The 13,722-nt window shown below is 34.2% G+C and overlaps 1 protein-coding gene across 4 annotated transcripts in view; it reads left to right on the forward strand.

Moving 5' to 3' along the window:
• LOC125051368 (coiled-coil domain-containing protein 6) overlaps positions 1–13,722 on the forward strand; it is an 87,449-nt gene that overhangs the window by 17,323 nt on the left and 56,404 nt on the right. Inside the window, exons 2-3 of one of the 4 annotated variants that reach the window (XM_047651625.1) lie at positions 507–2,911; positions 3,828–3,961. In XM_047651625.1, coding sequence (XP_047507581.1) covers positions 507–2,911; positions 3,828–3,961 — 2,539 coding nt within the window. Of the gene's footprint in view, positions 1–506; positions 2,912–3,827; positions 3,962–10,107; positions 10,347–13,722 lie in introns of those variants that run through there. The other 3 variants (XM_047651627.1, XM_047651626.1, XM_047651628.1) reach the window with 3 other exon arrangements.

Raw genomic sequence — 13,722 nt, forward strand, 5'->3', positions numbered from 1 at the left:
GTCAAAAGGGTTTTGCGGCAGGCGAAGCCCGCTAAAGTCAGTCGAATATATATAGATAGAGATAGCGTCGTCATAATCGTGAGTTAATGTCATTCCCATAGTATCAGGGAATAATAGTATTTTCGATTTTTTTTCTAAGATAACATGGTTGTTGAACTAGTTCCAATTTTCATATAAATAACTGTTATTATTTTAATACCATTACAAAGTAAATCTTTTAAAACGCGAGTCATTCCTTGATCAAAATTTCAATATTCATAAGGTTTGTAGAGGTTACTAGTACTTACTGGGTACTCGACCGCATATACGACAAAAGAATACGATTATACTGAATGTTTTGAGTACGGCGCATTATGTTAATGCGAAATACCTTTGTTGGTTTGTCTATAAATATATGAAGCCTGGAAACCACAATTTGCAAAGAGAGAAGTTGTTTTTAATAAACAAATAATCTTTATATCGTATGTTATATGTTATTTTACTTATATTTATGTTTCTCATTTCAGATACCGGTGGACAGAAATGGAAAAACAAGATCTTTAGAAATTCGAAACGCATATCCCAATGAAACTACAAATAAAAGAAGCTATTCTGCAGATATTAAAAACTCGTACGCAATAGAAAGCAGAAGTAGTGATGAAAACCATAAAAATGATTTAAAAGAAAAAATATATTTCAAACCATATACTACATTGATACCGAAGATTAATTTCAACATGGACAAAGTTGTCGACAGAAATCCAAGAATTTTAGATTTGCGTGAAAAATTAAACGAAATTTCTAAAAAGCAAGAAATGAATGTAGATAAAAAAACTAAAAGTCTGCTTAATGACATTACACAACAGCTGGTTGAAGACAAAGAAGGGGATGACTCAGGACCATATAGTTTATTATTTGATATTGATAGCCCTTCTACGTCAACCAAAGAAGACCAGTCAAGCAGGGTTGATTATGAAGACGCGGATTTACATTCCCGTTACCCTAATAAATGTCCCAACTCAATTATTGCAGTTGAGCGGCTGCCTAATGTTTTAAATTTTGATACCAAGCCAATGAATGAGTTTGAGTACTCGTGTGAAAAAGAATTTAGCCCAATAACTAAGAAAACTTTTAACACTCATTCCCGATCAGATCTTTGTTTACAATTAAAGTCGCATATACGAAATATCGACACGAATTCAAGTCCGAACGAAAACTCTATGACAAGAAATAATGAGGAAAACTCTTTAGATGACAGTTTAGGCATCCTAACACCGGATCAAATGGATGATATTTGCTACTTAGAAAATTCGTTTTCGCCCACCGTTGAGGGATTGCCTATATTTTGTGGAAATAATGAATATAAAGTCTCTCCAGATAATGGCGATACTCCGTCTACCGATAAGACTGAATCTAACTCAGCAGCATCGACAATTCAGAACGACTGCTATGAAAATACTATAAATTTAAGAAAATCTAGTGTCGTAAAAGAAACTTTTGCCCCAATCGCAACTATTGATGCTATTGAAATTACTTCCTGTGATAATGATGTATTATTGACGTATTCTAATAATTTATTAAATCATCCTGATGGTTGTTCTCCACAAAATATATTACGAAAAGAAGAATATCTAACACTAGACACAGAATCGTGTCAAGACATCTCCGTGTCTGAAGCATTAGAAGAAGAATTTTTACCTTCTATACACGGTAGTATACTAGAACCAGCGAGTTCTATGGCCGATACAACTGTGAATATGGAGATACCATTAGACGTTAAAAATGGTATGCCTGTAATTACAAACAGGATAGAACAAACACCATCACCTGAAGATTTGCCTTTAGATAATTCAGACGTAAATGGAGAAATAAGTACCTATTCTCAGTTTTCTTCATCAACTCTGCATGATTCCCAAACATATTCAGATAGCAAGAGCAACGATTATACAAAGTCTATGGAAACGTCAAAGGTATCGAATAGTTTTATAACAAGTATAACAAGTATTACGAGCCTAGACGGGTATCAGGGTGATGGTGAAATGTCAAGACCCGTTAGCAGAAGTGCAGAACATAATTTAGGTCCTCGTGAAGAAGTCATAGATATGGATTGGCAAAACATTGCGGTGCCTAGAAGAGTTGATCCTATGACAGATTCCGACTTCTTTACAGAGAGTGATGCTGATGGGTTCGATGAGCAAATGCAAAGGGGTGATAGACGCGCTCAAGTTATAGATGGTGCCTTATACGGAGGAAAAAATAAAAAAGCAAATCAGCCTTTAATAGTTAATAGAAGTGAAGATTCTTGTATGGAATCAAGCGGAGTTTATACAGATTTTGAAAATCAACGCGCTTCCCCTGTTTTTTTGAATGTTATAAATGATATGTCACCAGCCTCTACGATATCGTCGCGCTCGGATTGCAGCCAAAAAAAATTAGAAGACATTTATTATACACCTTTAAACAATCATCTAAATAATACTTTAGAGGAAAGCGATCAAAATATCGCATGTTTATTGGATGACGACAATATAACACCCAAGAATACCAGTAAAAGAAATTCTATAAAAAGTGACAAAAGTGAAATTAACACATGTGAAAAGAATAAAGAAGAAAAGAGGAGTTTCACTTTAAAGAAGTACAAAATGCCGAAGCGCGATGTTCCAAGCAAGCTTAAAACGATGTTACAAAGTCGAAAAAGCGAGGTCGATAATAATGTTCAAAATAGTCCTAAAACAGTGAAGAAAACGGAAAGACGAGAGAGCTTTTTGAAAAAGAACGTAATTGACAGCAAAACTGATTACAGAGTTAAGTCTTACAAAGATATCAAATCAAAAGTCGATTGTTCATTTTCATTACAACGTTCTCAGACTTCATGTAGTGTAACCAGAATCATGAGTTCCAAATCTCAAAACCAAAATGCGAAACCAAAAAGGTAACTATTGTACCATAATATTATTTAGTTTAATTATATCTTATAATAATTATAAGTACTGTATCTGCTTTGGGCAGTTTATAGGCTGACCTTCAGATTCTGAGTCGAGACATAATTACTCTCGGTTGTCAAAACTGTCAACGGATTACGTACCCTTAAAAAAGTAATGTTTCAGGATAGTCTACTCTTAATCTTATAAGAAATGCTTAAATATCAAATTTGTATTCATTTGTACTCAAACCTTTACAGTAGCAGTACCATAAGTTTTACAATATAATAACTCTCTGCCATCACTGAAAAGCATTTGGAAAATCTTTATTTGTCGTAGAAATTGTAAGAACCTGCTGGTTCTATAGCGCTGTAAGCATTTCAATATTTTTTTACGTTTTCAGAACGCCTACGGTTTGCGTATAATATATCGACGGGTATTTTGTAAACAATTTGCGGAGTGCCCTCTATCGTCAAACAATGCAAAGTTAAACTGATAGTTTCAATAAAATAGTTTGCTTAATAGAATAATAACGAACCATTGGTGTATAGAAATCTTTAACAGCGCTACGTGGCTTTTTGGAACTAAACAGAAGAACATACATCGTTTAAATAGTGTTAGTAAAGTATACAAATTGTATGGAAATCGATGGTTAAAATTGTTGACTTACTTTGATGCTGTTGACCACTAACAATCTAACGAAAGGCACCACATTTTAATCATTTATATAAAAAAAAACATAAAAACTAAATCAGTGTATTTGCAGTCTTAAATGCGGTCGTATAATTCTGTCAAATTGCGTTTACACTGTAATAGAAAGAGACAGATGTTTTTATGAATAAGGTTTTACTCCACCTTCAGGATTTTAAAGGAGAAGATTTTTCAAGGAGCCATTGATTAATATATTGATAATATTATAATCGACAGTCGTCACATGCGAATGCGGCTGGAGCTGGGGTCGGCGCACGGCAGCGGCAAAAGCAGCCTTCACAGCTCACAGAGCGACATCAGCGCCACCAGCTCGCCTGCACCCAAACACACCACCGCTCGCTTCCCCCTGCGTAAGTAGTTTTTTATTATAGATGCAATAATTATATAAGGAATATTAAATTACGAGCACAGTACTTTTTAGGAATTAAATTTTATATTATAATTAAAAACAATTAGCTCTATTGAGAATCACACTGTCATAATGACAATCTGTGAACCAATTATACAAAGTAAAAAAATCATATCCTCATTCTGAATCTAGTTAAAAAATAGCACACATTTATGTTTAAAAATTATTATGATTCGACGAATTTTAATACAATTTACAAAATCTTAATTACCTACTACCAATCTATCGTAAAAACTTTTAAATTTCAATGTTATCGGCAATGAAATAATTTAATAGCTTTAACCTTGTTTTGTTTGTTAAAATCTTATCTGGTAGCGGATAATAATAAAACGCAAACAGCTTACTCTAAAACTTTTTAACTCTAAAGCTTAGATGAAGCATGAAATGTTAAATCCATAAGGTTTTATATCAACAGTAGCTTAATACATTTAGGTGCCGGTTTCTATAAAAAATACGAATAGTAACGGCTATGAATGGTAATTTTCTTTTATTAAATAGAACAACTAAAATTTGTAGAAATCACGACTCATAATTTGTTAATTAACTATGAAATTTAAATTTACAAAAAAATTGCGCCTGTGGTTTTTATGCAGCAAAAGTTGTATACGCAAACATTGCTCGATAGTATTAAGAAGCAAATAAATGATAAAGAAAATACATATACATATAAACTTACTGAATAAATATGTTTAAGTAACGTCACTATTAACGTCATACGACACACAATTATTATTGTATGTAATTTTTCCATTTCGGCTGCTATGTGTCAATACGTTCGATCTTGAACTTTGCTTCACACAAATTTATGTGATAATTTGTTAAACAAATTAACATTAATATCAACGAAATATTGGAGTTTTCAGACCCATAAAAGGTTAAATCCGTTTTTAAAACTTTTATACCAGACCCTAAGTGTATCCTTCACACTAAGTTGTTATCGAATCAGCTGTAGACCTGTGGCAGTGGGTGCATAAATCGATGCAAAGGTCACGAAGAGCAATACAAGAATTTAGGGTTGTCAAAACGTCCCATATTGATTTTGTTGTGAAAATTTTTATTTTATTTATTTATTTTTATTTATTTAATTATAAGTAATCTTACAGCTAACATACATAATATTACAAAACAAACACTTATACAGTACAAAAAGCCAAAACAGATTACATAGATATACAATATTATATAAGAAAAATGAAACAAATAAGCGCATCAATAGAAAAAATATATACAGAGAACTGAAATTTAATATTTAAAACAAAAAATAATACCAAATACAACCTAAACAAAATTCGAGTCTTCCCGCCCCTTCAAATATTTTCTCACATGTTCCTTGGTGAGGTGGAAAATATCAAATTCCTCATAATTAGTGTTATAGTTAGATAAAACCCGAAACATTGGTGAATTATGCAGGTAATTCGAGTTCGTACGAGGCACATGGAACAATTTTGAGTGTCTTGTCGCATATTGAGAAGGAATTTTAAAAGAAATTAACGACAGCAAATAGGGGCTATCGATCCGCCCATTAAGAATACCATGTAAAAAAAGCAGGTCTTGCTGACTTCGCCGACTTTCTAATGAGTCTAAATTAAAATAATTGCAAGAATGCGCATAACTATCGAAGCATTGGTATTTTTTAAAACTAAGGAATTTTACAAACTTTTTTTGTATATTTTCTATTGCTTTTTTATACTTAGTATAATATGGAGACCACATAACACTCGCATACTCCAGCACGCTTCTAACATAAGCAAAATATAAGCTTTTAATGCAATGTATGTTATTAAATGTCTTGCATGACCGCTTGACAAATCCTAGTTGCATATACGCTTTGCCTGTTATGTCATCGATATGTTGTGATAGGCCCATTTTTACTTGTTTTATTGGGGTGTTATCGATTTTGTAAGTGTATTGAATTTTTTTGTTTTTACGCGAAAAAGTTATCTTATTACATTTGTTTATATTTATTGAAAGTTTATTTTGCTTATAGTATATTTCTAACCTATTAAGATCTTGTTGAATTTGATTACAGTTATCTATTGATTTTATTCTTAAGAAAATTTTTTGGTCATCCGCGAACATAAGATGTTTAGAAAAGTGAAAACAATATTTTATATCGTACAAATAAGCATTAAATAATAATGGGCCAAGTATTGAACCTTGGGGTACTCCTGATGTAATGTTAGTGAACATGCTTTTGTACCCGCATATTACTGTTGCTTGCCGTCTGTTAGTTATGTATGACTTTATCCATCTGTAAAGGTCACCACGTATTCCAAGGGAGAAAAGCTTATGTAACAGGATAATATGATCAACGCGATCAAAAGCTTTTTCTATATCCGTGTAGATAGCGTCAATTTGGTCACCCTCATCCATACCTCTCAGTATATAGTCAGTAAAAATAGTCAAATTAGAAACTGTTGAGCGATTTTTAGTAAAGCCGTGTTGTTGCTCCGGTAGTTGTTTAGTGATTAATGGACTTATAACATTATGTACTAGTTTTTCGAACAGTTTGCTAAAAGAATTAAGGATTGAGATAGGTCGATAATGGTCAATTCTGTTTTTGGAGCCTTTTTTATGAATAGGAACTACATGTGCTTCTTTCCATTTTAAAGGGAATGCACAGAATGTGTTAAGGGACAGATTATATATATGTGATAGTGGTGCTGCAAGTTCCTTACTACATCTTTGTAGGAAAACTGCTGGTATTCCGTCACTACCTGGACCCTTGTTTATATTTAAATTTTTTATAGCTTTAAAGACGTCGTGTTCCGTTATGTGAATGTTATTATATATGATATCTGACTCAGGTAGTTCAGGTAGGTCATAAGTATCGTCAGGAGAGTGGAAGACGCTGTTGAAGAATTTATTAAAACCCTCACAAATCTCAGGCTCCGATTTATATGACTCATCTCCAAGAACTAGCATACTAGGGTACCCAGATTTACATTGCCTCTTGTTTCTTAAGTATGACCACAACGCCTTAGGATTCTTAGCCATGTTATCTTGTACATGCTGTTCATAAGATAGCATGCACTTTTTGGATATACGCTTTTGCCTACTACGTAACAACGAGAACTCGTCATAGTCTCGCGGGTTCTTGTACATTTTCCAACGCCTATGAGCTTTTAGTTTTTCTTTTATGACGTGTATCAGAGACTTAGTGTACCACACGGGGTACTTATTATTGCATTTATTACGGCTTATTGGGACATTGTTTATAATAGTTCTATTCACAATATCATAAAATTTTGTTGTAACTTCATCTATAGTGTCTCCATTAAGATGCTGTGTCCAGTTGACCTCGCTTAGTTCCTGATTAATAGCTTCGTAATTACCGCGATAGAAATTATACTTTTGACCAACTTTTGGAGACATTTTGCGCAGAAGTAAGTCAGTTGCATCAATACTTAAACAGGGGTGATGCATATCGGGCTTAACCAATGCTATGTCAGCTCTGGTATTATCTAGAGAGACATTACTTAATATTAAATCCAACACATTGTTACAAATATTGGGAATAAAATTATGTTGTGTTAGGCCAGAAGAATTTAACTTTTTTATGAAATCTTCGGAGATTTCTTGTAACTGGGTCGTACCCTGCTTTAAAATAATAGGTCCCGTGGGAGACCAGTTAATGATAGGAAGATTAAAGTCACCAACAATTATGAAGTAATCATTTGGGTTTGATTCAATTATATGACTGAATGAGGAAATAAACGTCATAAGTCGTTGCGGCTGCTTAGAATCGGGAGGTATATAGACCAATCCAATATGAAGATTACGCCGACCATTAGCTCCAAGTGAATTTTCTGGTATAGTAAGCCACAAAGTTTCGACGTTAGTGCAGTTCCATTCAGGTCTTTCATAAGCCTGCAATTTAGGAGATATAAAAATTAACAAACCTCCCCCATATTTTTTATGTGATGTTTCTTTAGTTCTATCACGCCGAAACATAGTATAATTACCCCCGCAAAGTTCGCTGTCGTAAAACTTATCGCTTAACCAAGATTCAGTTATTAAAACAATATCAAAAGTAGATAAGAGTAGATTGCGATAAAATTCAGTCGTTTTCGTCCGTAAGCCTCGCACGTTTTGATAGAATATGGTTAGGGTTTTATCCAACATTTAAAGAAAAATCTAAACGTACCAACGTTTATGCAAACATTTTTATTTAGGTAGGAAGATCTCGAATTCTGCGTTACTATTAATGTGAAATTGTAAATCAAGAAACAAAGCGCTGCTAAAACCACTGAAAAATACACGAACGATGCCGTAAAATAATTAGTTAAATAATAAAAATACAAATGCAAAGTTGAATCTAAGAAATTTTTGATAAATCCCGCTCCGAATTTATTGTAATGGCTGGGGACTCTTCGTTTCTGCGTAAAAAAATGCAACAGTTTCTGACCCAAACGAATTTGTAACCTTTGTTCGTAGCCATTGTTTTAACCTCTTTTAGCAGATATTTGTTTTCAGGGGTCAGGTGCTCGTTTACAAAGAATTTCTTAGAATTACCAGCCAAACCAATATCAGACGTTTGAATTCCTCGCCTTTTTCGTAAACCGGACAAAATTTTATCTTTAATGTCGCGAGATCTGAGACGAACAACAATTGTTTTTGGCTTTCCTGGCGTTGATTGCTTCGGCTGTACGCGATTGGCGAATTCAATATCGCCCGGTTGCAATTCCACGTCAGCATGTTTTGCAATTTTTTGTATTAGTGAGCGTGTCGACTCGTTGCTAGTTTGAGGTAAACCTACAACCTCAATATTATTCATTCGGTTCCACTGCTGCTGCTTAGAAATTTGCGATTTTAGTTCACTTACAATGGCATTGCTATTCGAGAGATCATTCCTTAGTATATTTAATTCCTCCCTTAGAGATTTTGTTTCTTCAACGAATGGAATCATGAAGGACTTAATTTCTTCTCTCAATTCCATAATAAGAGAAGCTTTTAGAGTTTCGATCAGCTTATTCTGTATGTGACCCAGTTTAGCGTCGATTGCCTGGTTAATTCCCTCTGCAATTACCTTCTGCAAGTCATCCCTAGACAAGTGCTTGTCGCTTTGTCCTGGATCCTTTTTATGACGCCTCGTGGAGGCTTGTGGATTTTCAGGCGATGCATCAGGGCAGCGCCGTCCTCTACGCATGCAAGGAGGACATATCCAAGTGTCACTTGATTGTTCCACTGTAAGTCCTGTACAGTTACTGTGACAACCTCTAAAGCACTGTATACATTGAATCTGCGTGCTTATGTCTAGGTCCTTGGAGCATGCAATGCATTTGAGCATTTTATCTATTCCTCAAATTTTCCCTTCCTTATTATATAGAAGAAAAAGGAAAATATAAAAATATAAAACAAAAATAAAACCTATATGTGTCGACACTCAGGATCGAACTGGCTTCAGTTAGATTTTACGTTAAGAACTTTTGTACGGAGCCACAACGTTCGTGAAAAGTGATCTGAATAAATCGTATAGTATGATAAATTTTAGTTGCGTGAATATCAATGACCTGTTTAAATAATATTTAATATTTGTATTTCTAGTCTCGCACTCACTTTGCCACTATTGACCTTGCACTAAATCACTTCATGTATCCACAATATCACTTATTGTAGGTAAATGATCTCACTGCGTTCTTGGTGGTATCATGCGTCGCGTATTGTTGACGTGGTCCTAGAAGATCTTATACGCACTTTTTCTGCTTCTTCTGGGGCTGACAATATTTGACAAGGTAGTTCTTCAATAACACAGTTCGATTTTCACAGTTAATTTGGGATTTACCGCTTATATTTATTTTAAACATTAAATTTATGGATACGATTCGTCAACGTGTACGCTACCCTCAACGCGAAACTTAAGTTTTTGTTTTTCGTTGCATTTTCTTTAGTTACATAAAGCAAGTTTTATTTGAATAAAGCTATTATTATTTTTAGAGCAGTAGGCGACCATTGTACAATTTAAAAATTTGATATATTAAATTCACTTTCCTGTTGATGGTCTTTAACTAGCAATAACTGTCAACCCTATACAACACCGCATGGCAACTGACATTTCCTCTTGCAACCCGCTATTCGCTAGTCGCTAGACAAGACTCGAGAGGCGGCCAGTCGCCGACGAGACGCGACCGGCGCGCGCCGTCTGCGCTACTTTGTCGCGTCCGTGACGTCACTTACGCGAAAAATCAATGGTTACCTCTTCGACACTAAGGTTAACCGCATACCGCATTTTAAGGAAAATGTGATCTATGCCAGTGAAGTGCCGAACAATACAACCGCGAGTTGTTACAGCAGCTCCACATAATGTGAACGGTTACTGTTTTTGAGTAGTGTCATAATTTCATTTCCTAGAATCTTCTATTATTTATACTTTCCATTTTGACAGATTAGGCCTCATTTAGTTACTAGTAAAATTTCATACATCAAGTAATCTAAGATAATAGAAAGAGCAGTGTTGTTTAAAAAATATTATTAAATTTATCAGAAAACAAAAGTTTTCTTATAAGTGTCACTTTTAAAACCTCATTAACTTGCCCAATAACACCTGATTATACTTATAATATGCATTAAACGTAAACTGGTTGTATTAATGACATTCCATAGACAATATTCAATGCCGTTACTCGAAAGCAATCTATTGTTTACACTTCCATTAGGAGTAATGAGACAAAATACACATTATTTTGTCTATTACATCTAATACAGATAATAACTCAATTACACGCTATTGCATTAAGGCAGTGCAGTAATTTGTAGAAAAATAAAAACTGAAGTATTTCCGAACCAATTCGACTTAGGTTCCTTCAAGAGCGTACCAATTATTAAAAGAGAACCTTCTGGAATATAGCCAGACCTATTTGCCCCGTTCTATAATAATCTATTGGAACATTACCGAATAGTTTAAAATGGTAACAATTACAAGGAAATGAATTAATATTGCGGTTGCAAAACTGACGGAATAAGTTGCTGCGCACTTTTTACTCATTACAGTAAAACCTTGTGTATTTTTTTATCTCGTTAGGAACGTAATAGCACAAATGAAGGCTTACTATAAGTTAATTATGATCTGCCAACAATATCGTCTAGGTACGTTTGAAAATATGTATCGCGAATATGAAAAAAGTACTCTCCACCTTTCACTATTATATCTGGCCACTGCGATCGACACGCAATAAGTAACCGTTAACTTGATTGATTAATTTTACAGTCGTTATCCTTGTTCTTACCTTAAATTGTGCAAATTACTGGAATTTATTGAAAGCCACTCAAGGCTTATCAATAAACCACATGTCAATCACTGATAATGATATTTGGACAGTCATATTGAGAGAGTATATTGATACACTATGTCAAAATCTGGTGTTATAAGAATTCTCTATTATTGAAGCTGTTAGAAAAAGTATGATGAACTTAGTTCTGATTTTAAATACTACATATCAGGGCCGGATTTAGAGGTTGGGAGGCCTCGATGAACTATGTTAAATTCTGGAGTTACAAAAATTCACTATTATTGAAGTTTGAAGCTGTTAGAAAAAGTATGAACAATATAAGTACTACTTATCAGGGTCAGATTAAGAGCTCTGGAGGCCTCGGGGTAATAAAGAAATGGAGGCCCCCTGGCCCTAAGTTATTTTCCAAATAAAATTAACAATTTTTTTGTCGAGGTTTTCAATCAATAATTTATAATGAAATCAAGTGCATTATTTAAGTATTAACCAAACATACAAATATTGTGTAAAGTGTTTCGTTATAACGAAAAAAAAATGCTCGGTCCCTTGAAATTCATTATAAAGAGTTTACAGTGTATATCATAAGTTGTTTACTAGAGTTTACTAGTCTGAATTTAAAACAATTTTCCAAAGTACCTATTGTGGGGGCCCTTCTTGTGTAGCCCCGGTTGCCCTCCCCTAAATCCGGCTCTGCTACTTATGTATTTTAATTATGACTCATTAACCCTAATATTACCACTTACTACATTAAGTTTTTTAGAGTCTACTTTATTATTGTATAATTCTAGTGTAACATGATTATTTATGCACTTGTTTACCCTCAGTAGATATTTATTTTAGTATAACTAGGGTTGTCTGGAAGAAATCCCTTGTTAGTGATAAGCCCGCCCGTTGCGTAAAATCTAAAAAGTTTTTTAAACGTATGCTTAAGGTAACGTGTAAATAAATAAATCATATATGAGCCGTATTGGAACTCGAACCTTATTTGGGCAGTCATTCATAAGAGCGTGTTCAATAGCTCAGATCAACCATACGGTACCGGCCATCCTAGTTAGACGCGGAAGGTATTAAATGGTCTAGCTAGCGTCAGTGAGTGAAATCCACTGGAAACCGATGCAGTGTAACGGGTTATTCTCGTCGATGGATTTGTTGACGAGCGGAAGACGTTGACCCCGCCGTTGAAGGCGAAACTGACGTGCAAACTTGCAAACATTCGGATGACAATAGGAGCTTTTACCGCTTTTTTATAAAACCACGATGACAATCAAAACTTAGGATCACGTATCGAATTAGACATATCTAACGCACTATCGGAAATTTGAAATACAGTTATCGTAGTATCTTTATCTCAATAAGATTTCGACATCAATAAAAATACCAGTAGGAGTTTTAGACACTGAAAAGAAATACGCTTTTTATTAATCTGTTCTGTTTCAAAGTTTTCAAAAACAAAACACTATCTATACTAAAGAGGAAAGATTTTATTGTTTGCATTAAATAGGCTCTAAAATTATAGGATTTGAAAAATCTTTTACTATAAGAACCCTACGTTATCCTTAATGAACATAGACTAGAATATTTTCAAAAATGTTATGATTCTGTTTAAAATACGATAGGTAGTGTAACCCAAGGTGTGGAAGAGACTTATGAAAATTCGCGTACGCTGCGAAATCTATAGACAATAGCGCGAAGTAATGAATACAGTAGAAGACAACATATCTATAAAAAAGTATACGATATAGTGTCTAAAAAAATGCATTTCAGTCTTCACCATAATAGAACAGAAGTGTTTTCCCTTTAATAGAGACTGTAAGTAGTGTTATTGGTCACTTTCTTATATTAAAAATCCTTTTTAGTAAATTAGGTTAAACTTAAATCACTTATTAGTCTTAAGTTAGCCTAGATCGTAATGTTCCATGATGTCTTAGTAAAGACACATGTATAAAAAAAAATTTAGTCTTCACCGAGAAAAGCTTTAGGCTGTACGCCGTGCTACGACAGAATCAATGTGTGTAATTTATAAAAATAAGGCATGTATATCACCGATCTGTAATATAAAACTTGTGTTCGTGATATTCTCCAACAAATTCAAGATTAAAGATAATTATACTATTATGAAAGCACAATACGCCGCACAGTATCGCGATAACGAAACTGTTTGATTTTATTAGGAGTGAAAGCTAACAAGATTCAATTACTTTACAATGTACAGACTCGAAGCATACTGTCGTGATTCAAATAATTATCACTTTCAACGTTTATTGGCGACTCATTGCTCTAGTGGTTAGTACCCCTGACTGCGAATCCATGGGTCCCGGGTTCGATCCCCGGCTGAGACGAACATCGATGAGCATTTGCTGTTGTCCTTAGGTCTTGGGTGTTTAAATATGTATTTATATGTCTATCCATCTATAATATGTATGTATATCCGTTGCCTAGTACCCATAACACAAGCTTCACCAGCTTAGCATGG

This window comes from Pieris napi, chromosome 7, assembly GCF_905475465.1.
Source record: "Pieris napi chromosome 7, ilPieNapi1.2, whole genome shotgun sequence".
In the NCBI taxonomy this organism is placed as follows: domain Eukaryota; kingdom Metazoa; phylum Arthropoda; class Insecta; order Lepidoptera; family Pieridae; genus Pieris; species Pieris napi.